Here is a 24915-nt window from a genome sequence, read left to right as displayed (position 1 = left end):
AGTTCAACATTTACTAATACGCTATTAAAACCTGGTATGAACTCACAATAAACAGTTGTATTTTTATTAACCAACGTTATTAATAAATACTGTAACAAATGTATTGCTCATTGATGTTAGTTAACGCGAACTAACGTTAATTAATGGTATCTTATTGTAAAGTGTTACCTTTAAGACAATACTACTAAAAAATTCTTCTGGCAAGTTAAAGTCTCAATTAAAGTAATTTGCATCTGCATTTTATAATGGCTTCAAACATGGCTGATCCAATTAGAAATTGATTCAGATTCAATCCATCATCATTTGAAAGGGCAAAACCAGCCAAATTTACAAATGATGTAATACACGAAATAATCCCTTTCCAATGCACGCAAGATAGAAGAGAAACAATGGAAACGCCGCACTGAAGCTGTAGCTTGCGTGTTTCTAAGGCTGTCATTCATACACACTGCAGTGTGCTTAGACGCCATCTGCCACCATCCCAGCCCATATGTTCAATCCACGCCAACCAGGCCCAGGACACAAAGACTGGCCCCATAAGCCTCTGCGTGTGCGAGGTGCTGCTTAAGTGTTTATCTGCACACTGTCCCATAAAAACAAACAATAAGCAGATGAAAAAAACTGTCACCAAAACAAAGTTGATTAATGCATTTCAGGTGCAATCGATCGCAGCCAAAGAGTCAGAGAGAAATGAGGCACGTTGTTGATTTGCATGAGCAGCGGTGATTTCCAAATAACTGAGAAATGCAGAGCATAGATTGACGATTGATTATCAGGCAGAATCACGGATGGGTTGATTGGTTGAAGCTGCTCAAAGGCAAATGTTACCTGGAAACAACCCAGTAGTAGCCAGTCAGTTAAACTAGAAAGAGGGGGGTCATTTATCTGGAACACAAGGGAGTCAGTTTTACACTTGAGGGGAGGGAATCATTTGGTTGTAACAAAAACCAAACGTGAACTTGAGAATGAGAACATGTGAGCATGTTATAGAAAAACCAATCATATTTAAAGCAATAGTTCACTCAAAAATAAAACTGCAATCATGTTGTTCCAATCCGTATGACTTGCTTTGTGCAGTCAAGCTCTAAAAACGAATGCTTTTCAGAGCAGAAATTCTGAAATTTAGGTCCAACCTCACATGAAGTGATCTTATGACTTTAGAAGACTCAGAATTTAGCGCATGATCCACATACACTACATTCAAGATACTTTTATAGTGTTTTTGTGTCATTTTGGAACCTCAAACCCCTAATCATCTTCATTATATGGAAAAATAGTAGTCTGGATATTCTTCAAAATATTTAAATTTTGTGTTTTACTGAGAGAGAAAAAAGAAAGTCATTCAATGGAGTGACATGTGGATGATTAAATGACAGAATTTACATTTTCGGGTGAACTGTCCCTTTGAATCTTTAAAAACCTGATATGGGGTTTAAATCATTTAATTGGAATTTATTTGAATGAATTTATTTAGTGAAATGTCAAAATGAACTAGGATTACCCCTTATATGTTATGCTCATTTTTGTCATCAAGTGCACTAATGTACACAGTATTCAGGGTCATCATGAGTCCATCATTCTGAGACAGAATTAAGACTAGAGCATCTGTGGCATCCATAATAGTGCAGTTCTTCCACACTACCCATGATGCACAGGATTATTAACAAATGTGTCTTTTACCTCTGATAAGAACCCCTCCAGAGAAAACAAACTCATTCATCAAGAGAGACCAGTCTGTGTTGGAGTTTTTTGTTTTTTTTAAACAATATTTATAGACATCGGTTTTGGATTAAAACATTAGATGTGCGCATTTCTTACCTGAGAGCCTCCAGCTATAGGAATAATGCAGGTGAGAAGGTTTCCGATCACCGTTTCCATGGGAACGGTGAGGCCATCCACATGAACAGTGTAGATGAGACTTAAGCAGTTCTGCAGAGTAAAGAGACGCAAGAGTAAATTTAAATATAGGGACATCTAATAACATCATAGCTCTATTGCTTATGTTTTTTATTAAGGTGCTGATCATTTTGAGACAGGACAGGGAATTATTAGAGGAGGGAAATGGGATCAGGACACACCATAGGCCGGATTTGAACCTGTATTTCCTGGCTAAACATGACTGGTGTAAAACAGTAGGCCATGACCTCAGGGTTCAACAATTGGGATGTCATTTGGCCAATCAGGCCACCTCTGTGTTGTTGCTACATCATACAGGTTTTTATGCACTTATGCCAAATTCGTTTTTTTTTTTTTTTTTTCTAACATTGCAAATTTCTGTGGATTTTAATGTCACCAACTTAACATTATCTATGAGTTTTGTTTTGTTTTTTCACAATTGCAAGAATGACCATTGTTAGATGGCTCTGAGTTGGAAAATTAATCTGTAAAATTTTGATAGTTATGCCATTTTTTCAGCAAAATTGTGCTTGTAATTATGGAAGTGTGTTTCCGCCAAAGAATAAAACATCTTTTAAAGGTACAGTAAATTATATTTTGTCTCAGAATTGCGAGTTTATATCTCACAATTCAGACTTTATAACTTGCAATTGCAAGTTCACATATCTCACTATTCTGAGAAAAAGTCCAGAATTGCAGGATATAAACTCCATAATGTGAGGAAAAAAGTCTGAATTGTGAGCTGACTTTTTTTTTTTACCTCAGAATTGCACGTTTGTCTCTCAATTCTGACTTTTTTTCTCACAATTGTGAGTTTATATCTCGCAATTTTGATTTTATAACTAGAAATTGTGAGTTTATATCTCACAATTGTAAGTAAAAAATAATTTATGAATGTAGATTTTTAAAAGAAAACATATAGATGTAGAAGAACATCTACAAAAATACAGATTTTTTTTCTGATGTATAAAATGTGTTGCTTTTTTGTGATACAGGTCAATGAAAATATTAGCAGGACAATAAAAAATTTAACCGTAACCATCATGTGTCAACTTCCTGTGTGTGTGTCTCTTACCCTAAAGACCTCTGTGTGGTCCAAACGGGATACGAGGACCAGGCTTTTAGGAGCGTAGAGTTGAGCAGGCTGAAGCACGTCTGGACCGTCATCTTCATCGGCTTCACTGGGCTCTCCTTTCTGTAGCTGAACACACACAACCCATTAAACACCCTCAAACGGCACCTGGAATTACCAAACTCCGAATCATGTAAACATTAGACAACCAGTCAACCAAAGAAAGCAGTTTCTAAACCAGCATAATCTATTTCACACAGCAGTATATCACCCCTCCCATCGGCCCCATTGCATCCTGTTACATAATGTATGTCTTCCCTTCTCTCTCACATTCCTTCTGTTCAGCTGCACGTGCTCGGCACAAACCTGCGGGTTCTCCACGGACTCCCAGAAGGTGAAGCACGCGCAATAATGCCGCTCAGAGTTGATGTCTGTGAGAACCGACACAAAGAAAGAGGGAGGCTTTCTCTCTGGAACCAGTTGCCATCCACTGGGCTGACAGAACTGAAAGAGATGCCACAAAGGGAAAACAATGTAATCATCAGATCCTATGAAAACGCTGGCAGAACCATTCAATACAGTTGGAGAAATCTGTGAATTCTGGGATATCATATGCTGTGAGTTTGTTTGTGATGGGCTTACCAGCTCAAGGCCTTGAGGAAAGGGGTTATCTTCCCAGTCCTTCTCTGGGAAACGCTGGTGAATTCGGCCTTGACCTTCACTACCTCCTACACAAAAAGAGAAACAAAAGATAAATGGACGCATAAAGACTGAAAGGAACTTGTGTAAAGCTTTGCGAATTGGACTTGACAGAAACTGCGTTTAGCTCAGCTCACATGACATGATAACCCCATAACCCTCTCTGGAAAAAACATAACTTGGCATAATAGGCTGATAATGAGCACTTCCTGACCTATAAACAAAAACTTTATTATGATCATGGCTTTGTGACAATAAGTGATTTAGGCTTTATTTGTTATAAAAAAAAATGTTGTGTTCTTTTTTTATTTCTCTGGTGGTTTTGTGCTGTTGTTGTATTTTCTTTATTTATTTATATATATTTTTTTGGGGGGGGGGGTCTCTGCTTTAATCTTGCGTAAAAATTGCATTTGAAAAAAATTTAAAAACTTGAAATGTAAAATACAAAATAAAATTAAAATACAACATTTTATACACAATAATATGTTAAAATATTAAAATGTTAACATGTTAAAATATATCTACAAATATAACAAAAAAAAGTATATGTATGTGTGTGTGCATTTAATACTGTATATATTATATACAGTCTATATAAAGCATAATATGTTATATTATAAGATATCTACAAACACTACAAAATAAACAAAAAAGAATAAAAAAATAAAAAAATATATAAATTTCAGCATTTTGAAGAAGCTGGCTGAAAATACAAATAAAATAAGAAAAAGCCTAATATATTATGTCATATATTAAAAAATATATATATATTTAAATTGAAGTATGAAGCAGAATGATACAGTGCAAGTGAGAGCTGAGAATGTCACAACAGGAGAGGAGAGGAGGAACAGCACCTGTCTGGCTTTCAACAGCTAAACAAATCCACGAACAGACCCACTATAAAGCTAACAATGACTGGGACGTCTTCCAAGACCCGATGCACGAATAAGATTTAGACACAAATTAAATCATCTTGCAGGACTGGACGATCCAATGTACATCGCTGACAGCACTCCAGAAAACCATCAGTCAGGAATTCATCTTTCTCTTTGAACATCTTATCAGATATGTGGCAAGCAACCGCACACACACACACGACTGAGCTACAGTAGAAGGCCTGTTGAAAAGTCTTGTGAGATTGAACACAGAGACTTTGTCAGTTAGAGAGTGCTCTTATTGCACAGAGGAATCATGGGATTTGAGCAGTTCATTTAGACAGCTGTCCCTCCCCTTCTTAACCCAGAATAAATGAGTAAGCGACCCAGCCCCTGTGATGCTGATGGCGCACTGACCAGCAGGACAAGACTTTAAGTGTCAAACCAAAGCCTTATCCAAGAAAAGCCCTCCTTTTGAGTAAAGGACAAAGGTCAAAAGTTAAGAATGAACACTGTATGAGTCCAGAGTCCCGTGCTTTGGACACGGCTCAATTATTTAAACAATTTTCTGGAAAACTTGGCATTAATATGCAGTTTTTTAATCCTTCAAAGCAAATTTTCATTACTTTCCATGAAAGTGTGAAAAATAACAAAATTGAAAAAAACATTTTAAAAAAATTAACAATTTTAAAAAACAATTTTTACAAATTAACAAAATTACCACCTTCTCAAATCTTCTTCCTGAATATTATAATAACAATATTATCATTATTCTTGTTAATTACTCTTGTTAATTATTCTTTATTGTTATACTATTTTATTCATATTTTTCTTAAATGAATAATTTTTTGTTTTATTTTTATTTATTTTATACAAATTATTTGTAAAACTGTATTAAAAATTGTATTCCAACTACTTTTCCATGAAAATATAATACTAAAATAACAATAAAAAAATTACAAAATTTTAAAAACGCATTAAAATGATAACTTCTCAATCCTTCTTCCTGAGGAATTTATTATTTAACCTTAGTATTATTATTATTATATGAATATTACTGTAATATATTTTTTAAATTTTTTTTTATTAAATTCATTATTTTTGTTTCCTTTTATTTTAGTCTATTTTAGACGTTTTTAACCACGTTTAAATAACCCAAACGGTTAAAAAAATTATAATAATACAATTTAAATTATCCCTATAAAAGGGAACTGTTAACCTCATAAACACAAAATCAGGAAGAGAGGTGAAGCTGCACCGTGTGCAACCCTCACGTGTGTGCAAGCTTGCACGTATAAAAAGGCGACTGACTATAGTTGAGTGAGTGATAAGTTGCACATGGTTGATGGCGCTATAATAAACCGAGGTGTAAACGGCCACACCCTCCTCCTTACCTCGGGCTTACGAAGTGTCTCAAATTTACTCGAGAGCGAGCCAGGTGAGCCATAAACAATGAGGCATTGTGGGAAATTAACTAAAAGTTGGTACGTGTAGTCATTAAACAAGTCTGGAGTTGGAATAAGACTTTAACCGCTCCCTAAACAAAGAAGCCAACCTACTAGCCATTAAAAGGTTAGACAACAAATATCGACAGTAACTCAAACACTTGCAGATGACTATGATCTCACCAGAGAGAGTGAATAATGGTAATATTACTGATAGTATTTTTTTTTTAAATACAATTTTTACATATGAATTACATACTTTCATGAATTTTCCTTTTATGGATATTTTAGAGATCACAAAGAGGCATTCCAAGCTAAATAAATAATTAAAAAGAAAGGGGATATATAGAAATTCATTAGCTTTTAAGATTTAATTTCAACTACTTTTCCATAAACATGTGGAAGGAAGGAAGGAAGGAAGGAAGGTAGGAAGGAAGGAAGGAAGGAAGGAAGGAAGGAAGGAAGGAAGGAAGGAAGGAAGGAAGGAAGGAAGGAAGGAAGGAAGGAAGGAAGGAAGGAAGGAAGGAAGGAAGGAAGGAAGGAAGGAAGGAAGGAAGGAAGGAAGGAAGGAAGGAAGGAAGGAAGGAAGGAAGGAAGGAAGGAAGGAAGGAAGGAAGGAAGGAAGGAAGGAAGGATACTTTCAGGTTTTCCAGGACCTTCCATTTATTTCCTCACAATATAGACAAATGACCGACAGGGTAATGACAACACTTTTTGATACAGTTTAAAAAGAAAAGACTGTAGCTTATGCATTTCTACTGGAGTGGATACAGGGCAAAATAATACCTGGAGTCTATCTGGAGTGTGTCCAAAATACAGGCACCACAATAGAGCCTATTCACAACACTGTTCGCTGCCAAAATTAGCCTGTTGTGAAAATGATCTTTGGATGGCACTTGCCTTGAGTTCTCCCTTATCTCTCCAGGGATTGGGGCGGATAAGGATTAAGCAAAGATTTGCAAAGCAAATGCACCAACTTCAGGTGATATTCATACTGTATACAACTTTGGCCTGCTGCCAAGGCCCCCTAGGCGGTCACTCTACACTCTACCCCCATTTAGTGAACTGACATGTTAGTGCCACAGGGTAAGAGTGCAGACTCAGGATTAGCTTCGTTTTCTCTTACAAAAAAAAAAAAAAAATCAAGACATGCAGCCAGGGAAGGAATCTGAGCCAGAAACAGCATGCCAACATCAAACTGATATTTGAGGCCTCCAACGTGTTGTTGGGAAATCTAAAACTCGCTTTCATTCCCACCCCTCCTACTTTTCCGCTATCTTAGAATGAGAGTGAAAGTGACTAGATGAGTGAAGGAGAAAAAGAGACGTCCAAGCACAAACAGGCACTGTTCTTGCAACACTAATTCACTCAAGCCGAATTCCAGCATTCCGATTCCAGAACTCTGGTGCTCCCAGATAACAGCTGAGTCGGCAAACGAGGCTTGCGTTTTTCTCAAGAATATTCCCGAGGGGAACTTTGTGAAAGACCTAAACAGAAGTTAAAGACGTTACACACATATGCATTTATCACATTTAAACTCAAGATTTCGCATACGTGCACAAGTAGGAACATTGCACACAAGGCTTTGGACAAATCGGAGGAGAATTCTGACCTCATTTTTGGACTCCAGGGACAAAACAAAAAGCTTGGAATCAATACAAGTGAGTTGAGAACAAATCCACAGCCAGCCAAAGTCAATGCAAGTCTGAAAATCTTTTAAAATCCGAAAGGAAAAATGGGGTCAGTGAGGTCGTATAAGGTTTCTCAATGGTCTGTCAATGCAATCCACCTTGTTTGTGGGACCAAACTACCAAAAAAAAACTTGCACCTGAGATTTTGACTCATGAATGGGGTCGTATGCTAAGTGGACATGGGGAATGTGCTTTGATAATCTCACAAGACGGATCTGGACATATGAGACTTCAATTAATCTTTCCCAGACAAGGCCTGCTTGTTTAGATGGAAGGCAATGCTCAGGTAAAGCTAAATGTGCCTTTGATTATTTTTTTTATTGGCACACAACGGTGATAACCGTTGGGATTTGTTTCCGTAACGCTCACGTGATTATCGCCACAGAATAGCACTGTGAACTTATTACAGGGTCAACCCCGCTGGAGCAACCTGGGGATAAGTACCGCACTCGCGGGCTCCTGTTTTGCGGGAATCAAACCAGCCATGAGCTTTAACCACTACAGTACACACCATTTAATGTGGCCTTGAAAGAACTTAAATCCGCTAAAATCTGTTTATAGGTGAGAGTTCAAACAAATCAATGGGTCTGGACTGCAAACTATAGAGCTCTCAAATCTCATTTATCCAATTATGAAAACATGCAGATATAGGTGCAAAACTTTGCAAAGATCTTTTTTGGAGTAAGGTTGACATGGCCTCCATAAACCACGAATGATCACATTACAAAGAACTTCTGCTTTACCATGACTCACAAGAGTGTCTGGTTATTAATAGGGAAATTTCACCCGCTCCTTCATGAAGGATCTGAGAGAGACACCACGCGACAGTCATATCGACCTGCTGGTCAGACTGAAGCAGGTGAAGTGAAACCAAAGGCAGGTGACACTACAAAAGTTACTACGGGGCCACTAATCTAGCACTCATGTATCCATCACAGAGATTACAACTAAAGTATGTGTGGTTAGGCCATGAGTAATACTTCATTAACATGCAGACAGCTCATTCTGAAGCAACTGTGCCTGTGCACCACAGGAATTCACTATCACGCTTGTGTAAGACAGACATTGTGTTTGCGACCGTGTGTCAGCGCATGTGGGTGGGGCGGCAAAAACAAGTCTGTAGGCTTGTAAAGTGAAAAGACTGGGTTGCATTATGAAAGCTCTCAAACGCAAGAAGAATGTCTTGCCGTCACCTGGCAATCTTTTCTAGAAATAATAAGTCTGATCTTAAAACCGGTCTCTTTAAGAGTTCAACATGGATTCTCGAGAAAGATTTGGCACTGTATCAAAACGAAAACCGCAGCCTGCTCCTTTGGCCTGCGCCCAACGTTGTCAAAACAGTTCCGTCACCATGGCTGCAAGAACCTGAGAGGCCGCAGTTAAGCATGTCAGGGAGTATAGCACAGGCTAGGTGGGCAGACACAGGAAGTTGTCAACCATCATCTATATGAGCGGTTCTCGACTGGTGGGTGGTGACCCAAAATGGGTCGTGTGGGTATGTTCAAAATGGAAAGACTAAATAAGTAATAAAAGGTGACTGAACATGAATAAAGAAGGATGTGAGTTAAGCTATTCTAACCTGTCAAATCCATGACATTTGAACTGCAACATATATGCATTTTATCATCCACTAACGTTCAAATATTTGGGGTTGGTCAGTTGTTTTTGACAGAAGACTCTTTTGCTCATTAAGGCTGCATTTATTTGATCAAATATACAGTAAAAACAGTCATATTTAATGACTGTTTCCTATTTTACTATAGTTGAACATTTTATTTATTCCTGTGGTGGTACTCCAGTCTTCAGTGTCACATGATCCTTCAGAAATCATTATAATATGCTGATTTGCTGCTCAAGAAACATTTCTGATTATAATCAATGTTAAATGTTGTGCTGCTTAAAGAAAAACAGCATTTATGTGAACAAGACAACTTTTTGAACATTTGATCATTTGAACGCATTCTTGATTAATAAAAGTACTCATTTAAAGGGCACCCATTATGCAAAATTCAATTTTACGTGGTGTTTGAACATAAATGTGTGTTGGCAGTGTGTGTACACAACCACCCTATAATGATAAAAAAATCCACCCAGTGCTGTTTTTTAATCCTCATAATAAATCATAAGCACTGTCTCAGACCAAAAAGACGTTGCAATTTGACGTACTTTTGCACAAGCCCCGCCCACCACTGTTGATTGACACTGCAGTTTTAGCATAGACCCGCCAAGATTTTCCACGGATTTCACGGATTTTAAGTGGTTAAATTACATTTGGATATTTAATTGTGCATGCACGTTTCTCCTATTCTTACATTTATGACTGCAGTTTGTTAATAAAAAAAAAAACTTTTATTTTTTTATATATTTAGACCAAATCGTAGAATATTAATTACTGGCTTGTTCACATCAGCCAGATTTTTTTATATTGTTGCATCCCTAATAAACACAAATGCTATTTCTGATGCAAGATCAACTGCTAGTGAGTAAACGGCTCAATGCACTTGTACAAATTCAGACCCAAACTCTTGGCCTTGGTCATTCTGGGTGGACTTGCACTGAGAGAAGCATCTGCCAAAATCTGCTGTTGCTCGGGGATACTGCGAGCGCAGTTTTCTTTTCTTTCTGTGCAGAAAAGCTCTTCAACAAACTCACATCCTTCCTGCACGCCAGCAACCACCCGTCCCACAACCGCATTCAGCCCTGGCTGCTTTTTCAATAGAGGAAATACTCGAGCTTCAAGACGATTTCCACACTTTTTTTAGATAGAGCACTAGTTTAACAACAATACAACACCTCATTACTTCTAAAAATACGTGGCTTTTGGTGGCGTTCGAAAAAAAAAAGAAAAAAATCATAAATAGTTTTATGAACCCCAACAATTTAGATTTGTTTGCTCAGCCACAATGACGTCAGTGATTTGTGAAACTGTGTCTGTTTTTGTGGTTTTAGATATTTTAGGTCGGGCACTTTTCAGTGGACAAGTACTGGTCTTTCCAAAAACTCTTAAAGAGCTTATGGGCTTCTAAGACAAACTACTGTCACAGCATGAGACATAAATCGAGTTTTATTTAGATTACGGATAAACACTCTTACACACACTGACACAAGAGGCCTTAACCGCTACATTAACAAGGATTAGGGCTGGGCGAGAAACATTGCAATGATTTTAATGAGCTTTTTATTTGGCCGTTAAGTTTCCAAAAGGCCATAATATTAGACTAGTTCCGTGGCCCCCTCATTGTCATGTGACAGACAATTATGAGAGCAAATCATTAAGAAGTTTGAATCAGTACAAAATATTATTTTCTATAAGCTGATTCAAAACTCGGATTCAGTAATCAAACTTATTCATGGAAGTATGGTCTATTTTAAGTTCTAGCAACAAAAATGTCTCTTTTTGTTGTTTTATTGGTGCATATAAATTAAATTTATATTTATACATTTATGCATGTTTACTTGGAAATGTATATTATAATTATTAATTTATTATATATTATTATTATATTATATTATATATGATTTTTAACAAGGTTTTTACCTCAAGTATTTTAAATGTACTTCACAACAACAGCTATTTGGTCAAAATGATAAATAAATAAAACATATTTAAAATATTATCAAATGCTAACAAATATACAGAATTTCTATTAGCCAAGCCCTAACAAGGATACGCACACGTTCTACAACTAATCTCATTCATGACACTAGATAAACACAGACACCCCTTCACTCTCACACACTTTTAATATATTTAAATAACCTCCGGCTTATATAGTAAGAGATAAGCAGCTACGTCGTCGACGTTTTAGGTACCTTGTTACCTAGTTGTATCTCAGTGTGTGAGTGATATCCTGAGTGAAATGCGAAAAGCAAACTAAAAGAACGCACTTGGACTCCTTTTGCTTACATAACTCTGACGTCATTGGACAGGCATTCCACCTCAGCAGAAATTCCAAGCCTTCCGACAAGGTTTGGAAATCATATGGAAAGTAGTAGTGAAATTAGCATCGGGTTAGTCAGTTGTTCTCCGGCAAGGCCATGAAAGAGGCAGCCAGAAGAAATGAGGCTGTGACCGGTGTTTAGAGTAAAGAGATTATTAGCGCTGGGAATTCAGGGAATACACGTAGAAAAAATCACCAACAGTTATACAGCATTTATGAGTAGACGTTTGACGTCTCACTATCCTCCCACAAGGCAACAACACATAGCAAACATTCTGTGAGAAAGCATCTATGGCATGCTGTCAATTGGGACAGGAAACAATTTTAACTTGCCAGTCAGTTTGTGAAAAATTGCACTGAATAAAAGTCAATGGGTGTTTTGCATAACACACACACGCCCCCGTTTCAAAAGTTTAGCCACACAACATTACATCCTAAATCAAGACTAGTGTGACACTGACAACGCAAAGTTATAGCCTATACTATAGAACTCGTCTTGAACGCGTAGCTTTACATTTCTGGTTTGAGACATCTCGCCCCGTTGTTAACATGGCATTTTCAACTCCCAGCAGGTCACAGATGATATCGATAGAAACACAGTGTTGACATTGGCTTCGCACGATTATTTTGTAATTTCCTCTAAATGTGAGGCTTAAAGCTTCTCGTGCTTTTAACCCAACTCTCAAAAGATTACTGCCTCTCTTGCTGTATAAATGATTCATGTCTATATTAGATGACTCAGAAATGTGTTACAATGGCAAAACAATAACAGCTGACTCAAAAAAACGAGAACAAAATTGACACTAGCCAAGCTCTGAATGAAAGGTTTGGAGAAACTGACTTTGGCAAGCAAATAAAACAGTGGGACTTTATATGAAACTGCCACATAATGTTTTAAATCGAATTGCAATAATTATAGTCTAGCCTAACCCTCGCTAATGTGAGTAAAGCAAGCGGTTCAAATCAAACACAAAGGGGGAAAATAACTACAATATTGAACCCAAAACATTTTTTCATAATATTTATTCATTCATTATTAGTTAGTTATGACAATAATGTAGATACAATATTAAAATATTACTATGAATAATCATTATTAATATTATAATGTTATTAGTTTTCCTTTTTATTTAACAAACTTAAAGTTTTTACAAAAATTATACCCTATAAATTGATGCACCAAAACGACCGGCTCTGAAGAAGGGAAACCCCCTCCAAAAGAGACCCTGAAAATCCTGATAACCACATCAGAGCATTAAGCTCCACTTACACCGAGCCCACCAATCCGCTCCGTTTTTTCTGCAAATGGGTACTTTATTTTTCACCTACGGACCAATCAGCTTCACTGCACTCTCTACCAATGGGTGGGCTGCAGCTGAAACCAAGATTAAGACAGAAAGAGTGGGACGCCAGACTATAATTCACTCCTTCGTGTCTGAATCCCTACAGCCACGATGCTAAAGACCCCTTCATATAATCCAGTGGGTCAGCAATGAGGGGAAAAAAAGGATTTAGAAGAATTACTTCCCGCAACCCCATAGGCATGTGAATAATAAGATCTTCAGTCTCCACCCGAGGGGTTTGGGAGGAGGAGAGGGACGCATTCCCAAAATACCAGGGAAGACCATGAAAGGTTTGCGGCCATGGAGAGCGCACTCCCCCTTCCCGCCCTGACCTCCGCGTCCCTCCAGTACAGACTGCTCATTGACCCACAAGACCTCTGGATATGAAGCATACAAACAGCTATTAACTAGTCACTGCTAGTCCATTACCAGGCCTAATGATGTTAGTGTGCGAGAATGTGTGCGAAGAAAAACCCAGATTTTTCAGATTTTCACTTGCCCTGCCACTAAAAATAAAATGGACATTTTTAAATAGCCTATACATTATTACCTTTCAAGATATTGTTACAATTTAAAATAATTGTTTTCTTATCAGAATATATTTTTAAATGTAATTTATTCCTGTGATGCAAAGCTGAATTTTCAGCATCAGTCTTCAGAAATCATTCTAATATGCTGATTTGCAGCTCAAGAAATATTTCTTAATGAAAACAGTTGTGCTTCTTAACATTTTTGTGGAAACGGATACTTTGATGAATAGAAAGTTCAAAAGAAAATAATTTATTTAAAATAGAATATTTTGTAACATTATTAATGTCTTTACTCACTCTTTACAAAATTAAAAAACATACTTCATTTTAATCCATTCTTAATAATGCTTCCAATACGATCACAAGTCACTCACAATTTGGACACAATCTACGCTGGCCAACTCAAGTTTTAAACTGCAGCAACATTCAATGCGTCATTACAAACCAAATGTTTGGGATTCCAAGGCATAAAAAAATCAACGAATATAAGATGACAATGCAGTAAAGGCCCAATGAGGCACGTGACGTTTCCATCACACAGGCTTTGGGACAGTAGCCAAACGCTATCATGTGAGTTCACCACATTCATAATGAAACTTAACGTCTAGGAGTTTCAAATGTATTTACTTGATGTTGTCCTCACAGTATGTTAACTGTGCATATGCATACACTCCTAATGCCTACAGTCAGTGCAAACCATTTTAAAGACAAAGAGAGATGGAGTGTGTGTGTGTGTGTGTGTGTGTGTACTGAGCCCCCCTGTCTCTCAGAATGAGGGCAATCTCCATTGCCCTCTAGCCCCTCGGCTGCCACATGAATGAGAAGTATTCATCCACCAGCTGGCCATCAGAGCTTTGCGGCCATACGCTGCAGGCATGGGGACCGGGCTTCTGTATCCACGGACCCAGCCACCCTTTTCTCGGCACAGAACCGTTTATAGTCAAGCCAGATGACCAGAATTGGGGAGTCATGGTAACACAGAGCGGCCGACGTGTCACGCCATGGCCCCCTTCGGCCTTACTCTTCCTCATGAATAAGAATCTGTTCTGTACTCTACTGGTGAATATTTCTAGACGTCCGGCTGAGTCAGTGCGTTTGTCTAAGGCAGAGAGCAGATCTGTTAAAGGTGGGCCACTATTGGTAAGCCACCAACTTTTTTTTTTAATGTTTCACACTTTGGCATGTTACTATTTGGACTGATGAATTGAACAATTCTGCTTTGATTTATCTTTAAGTCGGCATGAAACGGAAGTTGCCAATGAAATGGCTTCTCGAACTCGAAAAAAAATGTAGGGCGGGGCTTGATTTTGTCCATCGGGAAATGATTGAATGGTTAGATGGGTGTGGTTTGCTATTGGTCGATCTCATGTGAGTGACAGGTTGTCCCGCCCTCGCACCAATAAACATGTCATCAGAAAGTATATAAGTATATAAAATATTGACCGTTCGCTAAGACCCGCACCCCTTAGTTACTGTTGCTATGCCCTACAAGCTACGCCGCTCTCATGCTACACCATGTTTTCACACAGTGAGAAATACATCGCGGAGCAGAGAGGAGACTGACAACACGATGACAGTACAGGACAGGTTACTTTTCGGTTACTTTTGATATTAAACGTATTAAACAAAGTCTCACCTTTCAAATTTGGTAATTTTTTTAAAGAAATTTAAACAATAAATACCGTTTTGTGGCTCTTTAATGTGTCTGTCAGATCGCTGTAGAGCATCAGTTAAAACTGCTCGTGAACCGATCATCTCTTTCTTCTAGTTCATTTATAGCATCAAATAAACATGAATGAACATAAGGAATGTTGTTTTAACCGCGGAAAGGCGTCAGTACACTCAGTTTTTCAAGTTCAAATTCTCTACTAACTCTCCAGACTGCTTTGTCCGACAAAATGGCGGATGGCGAAGTATGATTGGTCAGATCACCTGTCAATCAAACTCCCTGCGAAGGGTAAATTGAATAGAGTCATTTGTCCTGGAATCGTAATGAACTAGTTGTGATTTTTTTAAACTAGTTAGAGTGTTATGATTCAAGAACCAGATTACTGGACATCCACTCAAAACCCCCTTGCTTGAGGCAGCAAGTTTTACAAGCACATTTTTGTACAAATCTAGGCTTAGTGTTATTTTAGATGACTGCTTATAACAAGTTAATAATGTAGCTCATCATACTGCAGTAACATACATTCTCAATGGCAACCAAGGGTTAAACAGGAAAACAGACTGGCAGAGACAACTCTCACAATGAGTGTGCAACAGAACAAACGCTCTCCTCTTTTGTTTAGGGCCTCTCTGTTTTCAGCCGGGCTCCTCCCAAGAAAAAGCGAGAGAAAGCAAGAGAAAGAGGGCCGAGAGAGAGGGGGGCTGTACGGAGAACCCCAAAAGACATTTCCATGGATGTCCACTTTTAGTGAAGCCCACCCCAAACTCTAGACCTCCATTTTCTCACTCTCACACAATCTGGATTCTCATTCAATCATGTCTTCTCCCTAGAGCCTTAACTCCCATTTCCTGTTTTTTAAACAGAAAGCTCCTCGTCCAGAGAATCCTATTCAGCGCCGTTCTCGTCGCAGAGCCTGGAAATCAAGCGGACAAGTGGCGTTGCGCAGTTTCACAACAGACGCTGGGCGACTCCACCCTGACAGCTCACTGCCCTCCACTGATGCAGTCATTCTGGCTCAAGAAAGTGATTTTATTGATGGAAGAAACTTGACACTGTTGGCTATATGACTGACTGAGACTAAGGCAAAGGACCCGAGGCAGGGACATGGCCCCTAGGTCAGTTGGACGTGTTCTGCACTGGTAAACAAAACACTGAGCGAGGTTATCTCATTTAAGAGCGCCAGCCCTCTGGGTGTTAAGTAGGCACCACTTCAACAGCACTTCATAAAAATCCTTTGAAACATGTCCAGGCTCACATTCACTACGTTCAGAGATGTGACACCTCTCAGAGACATGTGTTAGGTAGACATAAATATAACAGGACTTAAAGGGATAGTTCACCCAAACTTCACTCCTTCTTGAGCGAACATAAAATGATGGGGTTGTTCCAAACCTGTATGACTTTCTTAAGAAATGATTAGGGCCCTATGGTTTCCAGGAATGCGGAAAACACGGACTGAATCTTGGAATCCAGTCATAAAAACGGAATTTACTGTATAACGTGGAATTTCACAGAATTTGTGAAGTCTTGGATTAATAAATCAAAAGTAGGTTAATAGAGTTAAATCAAATCACGATATAAACTAATGTCTGTAAATATTAAAGCGCAAAAAGACTATTTAAATCTGAAACATTTCAAATAATTGATTCTTAAATCATTGATTATTAAAATGTAATTAAAATTAAATCCAGACAACTTAAAACAGATTTGGTAAAAAATGTAACTCAATACATTCTTCTGTGGAACCCAAAGATGGTATTTTGAAGTATACACTGTAGTCAAAAAAAAAAGTTCTTCATATTGTTTCAAAACCCTTTGAATACAATGAAAGTCAATGGGGTCCAATATGGTTGTTTTGGACCCCATTGACTTTCATTGCATGGACCAAAACAAAAACACTTCTATTTTTTCAAAAACAATCCTTTGGGTTCTGTGGAAGAAAAGTAATACATGTTGGGACTTGGGAGTGATTCTGGGGTGAACCATCCATTTAAGCTTATACTTTTTATATGGGTACAACAAATAAAAGAAAGGAAATTGTCAGAAAAAAATAAGAAACAGGGTCAGGAGATGTTGCAAGTGAGATTCAAGCTCAAATGGCAGAGCATGTTACCCACTAGATATTTATTTACATATTAAAAAAACCTAACTTGTGAGACAGAAGGGAAACGTGTAACACTTTCAGTCACCGAGTCCTCACAGATCTGACAATCAAATGTGATGTCAAACCACAACAGCACAGCATTATAAAGTCACAGATCTGCCCATGAAACAGCTCAATCCGGGACATTCAGACTAATTTAGTTCGCTGCTATGTTGCATTGCATGCTAGAACAAACTGTTGTGTACTTTAATGTTATTTTTAGCATTTCATGTGTTTTTATTCTTTAGATCTCAATGGGCATAGAAAGAGCAAATCCCTGACTTCAGGAGAGCTCAGTTTTTTTTCTCCAGTCCCACACACCTTTACTGTAACGTGAAGGTCTGCTAACCAGATGCTGAAACGCAGCAGAAGGCTAGAAACAGGAAAGGAAGACATTCTGCAGCGCGTGCAGCCTTTCAACATCCTGCCAGACTACGTGTACGGCCACATACGAATAGCTGCATCTCACGCGTAACAAAAACCAAAGACCTATCTGCCCCGAACAACTCTTGAAGCGGACCACTGCACACATCATGCAATTTAACATGCATATTGGTCTCACGAGTCCCCGATACTGTCGTTAAAAAGGGGACTCGCCATGTTTTCTGTGTGTGTGTGCCTCATAAATAAGGAATAAGACATGCACAGAGGCAGCTCTCTAAATAAAGGTTTCAAAGGTTTGATGCGAGTTTCCAGCAACTTGCTTTCTTCGGATGAGGGTTGGTAAATTATGCATGGTCACAGGGACCATTATATGGCACGAATCTAGGCCACTAACTAAAACACTAAACCTCCCGATAACAAAACACACTAAAAGAAGGATTTTACAGATACTCAAAGCTCTCTACATTCATTTTTGTGGATTGTCATGTCAAAAATATATATTTGGGGCTTTTCCTCACACAAAGTTAGCGTATAACTTAGAGCAAATAATGTGGTCCACATTTAAGATGCTTTTATTGTGAGTTTACTTGCTTATGGATGCTTGACATTTTCAGTCACCATCCATTGCAATCGCATAGTCCAAACAAGACATTTAAAAACATTTTAAATGTCTCCTTTTGCTGAACCATTGCTACAGATTTTCAACTTTTATAAGGAATTACTATTCCTTTAATAATGCAGAATCATGCAGGCTAAAACAGTGCTACTTTTTTGTAAACAAAAACTAAGGCTGTTTCAAAACCTAGTTTGTTGCCAACTAAGACAGCATTTTGTGAATCACAGGAGCCCAAGCATGCGGTTTAGGTAGGCAACAAATTAAGTTAAGACACTGCCAAAAGCCTCAGTGCCATGCTGCATGTTATTGATGTTTGTTGACATGTCTTAGGAATGAACTGGTGCAACTCTTGCATTTCTATTCAACTCTACAGGCGAATACTGGTCAATATAACAACAGGCTGTTACATGACAAACACAAGTGGCAAAGGTTACGCTGATAAATCCCTGTTAGAAAAGTCACACCCTGGCAAAACAACAAAATAGTACCCGCGGTCGAACTTCTAATCATGAATCGCGTAAAAGTGCATATAGGCAGTCCCGTCTTCGTGCAACTTCGGTGGGGTTCGGCTTTTGAGCTCGGGAGTAAAGATCCAGAGGCCTGGGACATCCGCGGCTGATAGTAACTCGCCCATCCCAGGCCGGAATCAGCTGTGTCGAGACTGTGTCCCTCTCCCTCCGCCTTCTGCTGTGTTTACCGTGAATAAACCGCGACTAATACACTCCAATCTAACAGATCAGGAGGAGGAGGAGGGGGAGATCAGGAGGAGGGGGAGAGGAGGAGGAGGAGGAAGAATCGCTTGCTGTGTGTCTCTCTCTCTTACCTCTCTTATCGAGATCGTAGCCGACTACCACGAAGTAATCGGCGAGCCTGGTCATCTTATCGGGATCACGGCGACAGGCCTCGGGGGTGACTGTAGTCTTTCCGCAAGTAGACGATATTCCGATCACATTGTGAAGGCAGCGGCGACAGCAGCATCCCTCCTGCAGCAGCCCGCCGCCATACTGTCGCTGCGAGTGTGTGCCGTGCCCTGACAGCGCTCTGCGCATGCGCCGTGAGCTCAGCGGCGGTAGGGAGGGGCGCTCGCTCGGGGAATGTTGCGTAGTCATTCATTAGAGCTCGTGCACAAGATACACTGTCAAAAAAAAGAACACGTATTGATTTGTTACGATAAAAAAATATATACTTGAAAAGGCTCTACGTAGAGGAAATTTTAAACTTGTGTTTACAAAATGTAAACTTGACTACTTGTGCAGTAAAAAAAATATATATTATGTTTTTATCGGCAAAAAGTACGAATCGCCTTATAGGCTACTTCTTGGAGAAAGCAACATTTGCAGAATTTTACCGTAATATTAATATAAAAAAACTAAAAACTAAAACAAATAGGTATTTTAGGTAAAAAATGTAAATCATGATACTGTAAGTGTAACATCAACCATGTTTATGGATAACTGTAATAAGAGAGAGCTACGATGATGTTTGAGATTGATGCATGCAACTGGAAAGAGGACAAATTATTTGGTTTGTTTTATTTTGGGGGGTTTTTTCCTTAGGTTTCTGTACAAACAATGGGTGGTTCTAGACCCTATAAGCCCCCTAAAAGTCAGCTCAGCTGTCATTGCTTAGGTAACAGAATCACACTGATTGCATGAACAGGTGGCTCATTTGGTGGATTTTACTATAAAGACTCAATGTTTGGACAGTTGTTCCATAAATGTTACAGTTATGAGTCTCATCACAGAGGAAAATGCTGAAAAGGCCTACCGGATAACCCCCCTATCCCACAATCTGAGGCCCGTGTCCTTGCCTGTCAGCATCGACACGCCTCCAAAAGAATTCCAACACTTCCTGTGTAAAGTCCTTTGACCCAGAGTACTTATCACAGCAGAATTAAAAACATTCACAGGCATGTTATACTGTCAGCCTGCCATCGAATAACAAGCGCTTTACAGTTGACAGTAATATTAAATGCCCCAGGGAATTTTATATATATATAATTATAGTTTTTATAATAATGAAATTATTTGTGTTGGTCATTTTTCTAGTCACTGAGGTTGTAGAAGTCAGAAAGATCCCCAGCCAAAGGAGTCATGTTATTTTATTGCGGGTCAGGTGACTCAAATTACACTTTAGCCCTCCATTGTGACGGCCCGAAAGAGCCAATTAATTAAAAAAGAAAAAGTAGAAAGTCTGAAAAAGGGAAAAAGAAATGGAGTGGAGTCAGAAAAGATGAGCCCCATCCCTCCTGTTTAACAATGGACTGAGTGATCAAGTTTCCCACAATGCCTTGAGAAAAGCAACATTAACAGTCGTGCAGCTGGGCCACCTCCATATCCAGTTCCTAAAAGGAGCCGATCACACTATTGAGCCACCATGCACTGCACCTGCATATCTGTAAGAAAAGTGCATTGTGGGTTTAAGGTTACTATTGATCCAATCAGAGAAGAATGAAATTATATTTAGCTTGATTCTGCAGAATAATTACACCAGAACACAAAAAATGCCCACAGAAAAGTGACAAGTGAAGATCACAGGAAGAGTCGTGGGCTGTGCTTTGGCTCTTTGGTCTGCACCATGTGACAGGAGGGGGCAAAATGTGTAGACACATGTTTCTAAAGGTAGTGCTGTGCGTGTAAAGTTGTCCGGGCCTCCATTGCATGATACATAGTAGTCTGTTGGGATAATATAAAGCAGAGCTGTTTTGGCCCGGATTTGAAAGTCACATGACATCCTGTCAACAAACCAATAGACAGGAAGTGGTCTCTTGGCTGATTGAAAATCATCTCAGAGCATCCTAATTCCTTATCTCACAATCTGGACTATGAGGAAACCCCTGCTAATATTGATAAATGTGTTTTGGATGAAAACATTTTCTTATTATTATCTTAATTAAAAGTTGAATGTGTTTTTCAATGCTCAGTGTTTCAAAGCATATAGTAACATTACAAAAATACACATTGTATACACGTGTATTTCAAAAGACACCAGGGTCATGTGACAGATCAGCAGGTGCACTTCTGTACATCCAATTAGGGCGGAGACGCAGAGTCCCCTATTAAGACAAGAGAGGCAAGAGAAAGAGAGAGAGAGTGGGAGAGCAAGGCACACATCCAGAATACGTCTCCAGACGTAAAACATAATATATGCAATTGTATAAATAAATATTATTTTCAAAATGCATATTAAGTAAGCCACAATGTGCAGTCATTATTGCAAAATAATTATAAAATAATAAGCGTGGTGAGTATTATTTTTATTTCCTCCATTGGCCCTTATCCATTCATTGAGCTGACTGCATCAATAAATGGCCATAAAATTCTGAATTGAGTTGAAATTGTTTTACTATGTGCGTGAGAAGAGAACATTTCAGAGAGCCGCTTATACTGTATATTTGTTGTTTTGTTAAAACATACCAATATTTAGCTGCAATATGATCTTTATTTAGATTCTGTTCTGTGTATAGTAAATTCAGCAACTTTGAGTTTCTTACATTTGTGTTTTGACTTCAAACATAAAACATGAAACATGTTGTTTACAGATGCATCAGATATTCCACCTTAACAACCCATGCAAAACTGGCAGGAAGTGACATTTGATCAAATTCATTGACAGATTTGCATGAAGACATAGGCAATGCATAAATAATAAATTGGATAAAAACCTGTTTTTTCTCTTCCATATCAAAAAGTTGAATTGAATTTGACAAACCAAATAATGTCTTGTTTAATGTTTATTTTATTCTCTATTTTATTTTATATTGCTTTTATTTTTATGAATATTACTGGTGCCTTATTGATATTTTGGCAATATTGTATCCAAAACAATCAAGCTAATCACACTTAGAAGAAAAGGTTCTATATAGAACCTTAAAGGATTCTGTCAGGTGCTTAGAACCTTTTAGGGGTTCCCATGGGAGCATTTTATGGATTTAGTTTTAATTAATTAATTTAGTTTAAAATAATTTTTAATTACTTTTTTTATTAACTCTATTACTTGATCACTAGAGAGAAAAAACTCATTAAACATCTGATGAAAGTATTATGCAATCGTGTAAGACATCTCCTTGTCTCCTTGGCATAGGCCTAGTGTATAGGCTACTTTGAAACTGGAAAAAAAAGACCATGTGGTCTATGCTGCTAATAAACTATGGTAAACTTAAAAAGTCTATTAACTTGAACATTGAAGCAGGAGAATGTAACCAGTACCTGCCAGATGGGATGGGAATATATAATGAGTCATGTGAGGATGATGAAGTGACAGGATGAAACAAGGCGGTCGGTGTTTGTGTTGATACACCAAAATTCATTCATCTTTTATAACTGCCAGCAATTTGACCCACTAGTCTCGTGTCTTTGTCTTCATATTTCTGGAAATATACATCCATTGTTCCCCTTGCAGTCACGCCCAAACACAACCGCTGAAGCAGATTGCCATTCCCACACACAAATCTAAACATAAGTGTAGTGTATGACATAGCTGCACTGGCTGATGGGTAATGGGAACAGAAAAGAAACAGAAGCCCATAATGCAAACATGACCGCTAACTGTCCATCCCAGCAATGCAAATAAACTTGATTGTGAGCCATGACAAACCAGTTGCGTTCTCAAACTCAAACGTTCTGCCATCGTAAACATGCGAAGGAAACAAGCTCAGTGGGAACACGCATGTTTTCAAATCGATTTAGCACAGGGATTTACTATTTCATACTGGGGAGGAAGAAGAGTGAAGAGACGTCACTGGTATTTCAGCAAAAGGACCGTCATTGGAGAGGTTTGTTTTTGTGTTTGAAATGTTTAAGATATGTTGTTTACGTGCACTTTGAACGTAATGAGAATTTCCCGCTGGGAGATCAAATACTATTACTTTCTGTTTTGAACCCTGAAATCTCTCATTACATTGTTGATATTTATTCAGTGTAGTTATAGTAATGTTCACTAGGGGGCAGCATACAAGAGACAACCGTATACTAACCGGCGCCTGCATCTATCTATCTATCTATCTATCTATCTATCTATCTATCTATCTATCTATCTATCTATCTATCTATCTATCTATCTATCTATCTATCTATCTATCTATCTATCTATCTATCTATCTATCTATCTATCTATCTATCTATCTATCTATCTATCTATCTATCTATCTATCTATCTATCTATCTATCTATCTCCAACTTCCGCTTACCACAGTAGTAAATTTCACATGCAAAATGCACCAACACACTTAATACGTGACTAATTCAGTTTGTATTGTGTTAGTGATTTGAACTTAAGTATAACAGAATAAAGTATAAAACCTGCAAATTGTACCATGTAGAGTTTTGCCACTGTTTGTGTCTGAGTGAGAAAATAATTTATGTCATTTGAAAGATGTATTTTGTGCCAAAGCAATGGAAAGCGATCCACAGTTTAGCCCACTAGACTGTGCAGTTGTGCTCACTGTGAGAAAAGTTTTGAAAAAGTGACCTTATTGAGAAATGGTAGTAAACATTGTAAAATATTGTAAAAAAAAAAAAAAAAAACAGTCACAAGTTTAAATAACACATATTTTATATTATAGTGAATTGATATGTCACGTCATGTCATTTTTCCCAAAGAATATTTTTCTTATTTGGTATACTTAATTATTAGAACAGTTTATTTATGTGGGCAGCTTTTTTTTTTTAAATCTCAGCTATTGCAAATGAAAATAACCAAGTCATCATGTTTTGGGAAAATCCACACAGCTTAACAGGCGGCTTGTGTTTTGCGGTTTGAACTGGATTCATTGGCTGCGGTTAGCAGTTACTCATGTAAACTAATTGGCACATACAGCTGATGAAAGATCAGAGGAAGAGACCAATTGCTCTCGTCTGTGATTTGGCTCCACTTCACAGTTCTGCTGTCATATGATTTTTTTAGCATTATGTAAATGGAGGCACTTGCCAACCTGGTTAATTCCCAGACACGTACAACTCGCTGATCTAAGAATTACTGCATTATTCAGTCACCTTGCTCATTATATTCACTTTAATTGTCTTTCCCAGTCACATACAAAGCAGCAGTACACATTTACTCATTTAAAGCTAAAAAAAAAACCTAAATAAATGTCCAACACTGACCTGAATAAGTGACATATATTCACACTGGAGCTGTGAGACACTGTGAAGGAATGTGATTAGTAAACTATCCGATTTCATAAAGTCACCATGAAATTATTTTTTTTAATTTATTTTATGGAATGTTAAAGTATTTATTATAATTTATTTATCCATGCACATCATTATTTTTATCTTATGACATCTCCTTTCTTCTCTGATTACGTGTTTACTGGCGAGTTACGTGTTTTCTTGTTCGAGAAGCCGTTTCACCCGGATATACCTGACAATAGTGAAGAAAAGACTATCGCAAGTCCCATTTCATGCTGACTTTAACCTTATTTGACCGGAGTGTCTTCTAAATCTTCTTAAATCTTTTGTGTATTTGTTATTGATGGCACGGTTGTTGCTCAAACATGGACAAGTTTTAATAAAAGCATTCAGAAGCTAAAATGACACATATATATAAGAGCTTGTGACACCTTGATTATTCAAGGAAAAGGGGAAAATACCACAAAATTGTTTCAGTTC

At 38.0% G+C, this 24915-nt stretch overlaps 1 protein-coding gene across 5 annotated transcripts in view; it reads right to left on the bottom strand.

The window, feature by feature from the left end:
- Positions 1-19428, bottom strand: part of sbf1 (SET binding factor 1) — a 47233-nt gene extending 27805 nt beyond the window's left edge. For 3 of the 5 annotated variants that reach the window (XM_079622283.1, XM_079622285.1, XM_079622286.1), the window contains exons 1-5: positions 19128-19428; positions 3611-3696; positions 3335-3472; positions 2972-3097; positions 1819-1929 (exon numbers count right to left, since the gene is read on the bottom strand). In XM_079622283.1, coding sequence (XP_079478409.1) covers positions 1819-1929; positions 2972-3097; positions 3335-3472; positions 3611-3696; positions 19128-19413 — 747 coding nt within the window. In that variant the 5' untranslated portion in view covers positions 19414-19428. Of the gene's footprint in view, positions 1-828; positions 886-1818; positions 1930-2971; positions 3098-3334; positions 3473-3610; positions 3697-19127 lie in introns of all 5 variants that reach the window. The other 2 variants (XM_079622282.1, XM_079622284.1) reach the window with 2 other exon arrangements.
- Positions 19429-24915: the final 5487 nt, after the last annotated feature.

This window comes from Phoxinus phoxinus (assembly GCF_949152265.1).
Source record: "Phoxinus phoxinus genome assembly, chromosome: 9".
Taxonomy (NCBI): domain Eukaryota; kingdom Metazoa; phylum Chordata; class Actinopteri; order Cypriniformes; family Leuciscidae; genus Phoxinus; species Phoxinus phoxinus.
The sequence above is the reverse complement of the archived record's forward strand: the minus strand, read 5'-3'. Positions and strand labels throughout refer to the sequence as shown.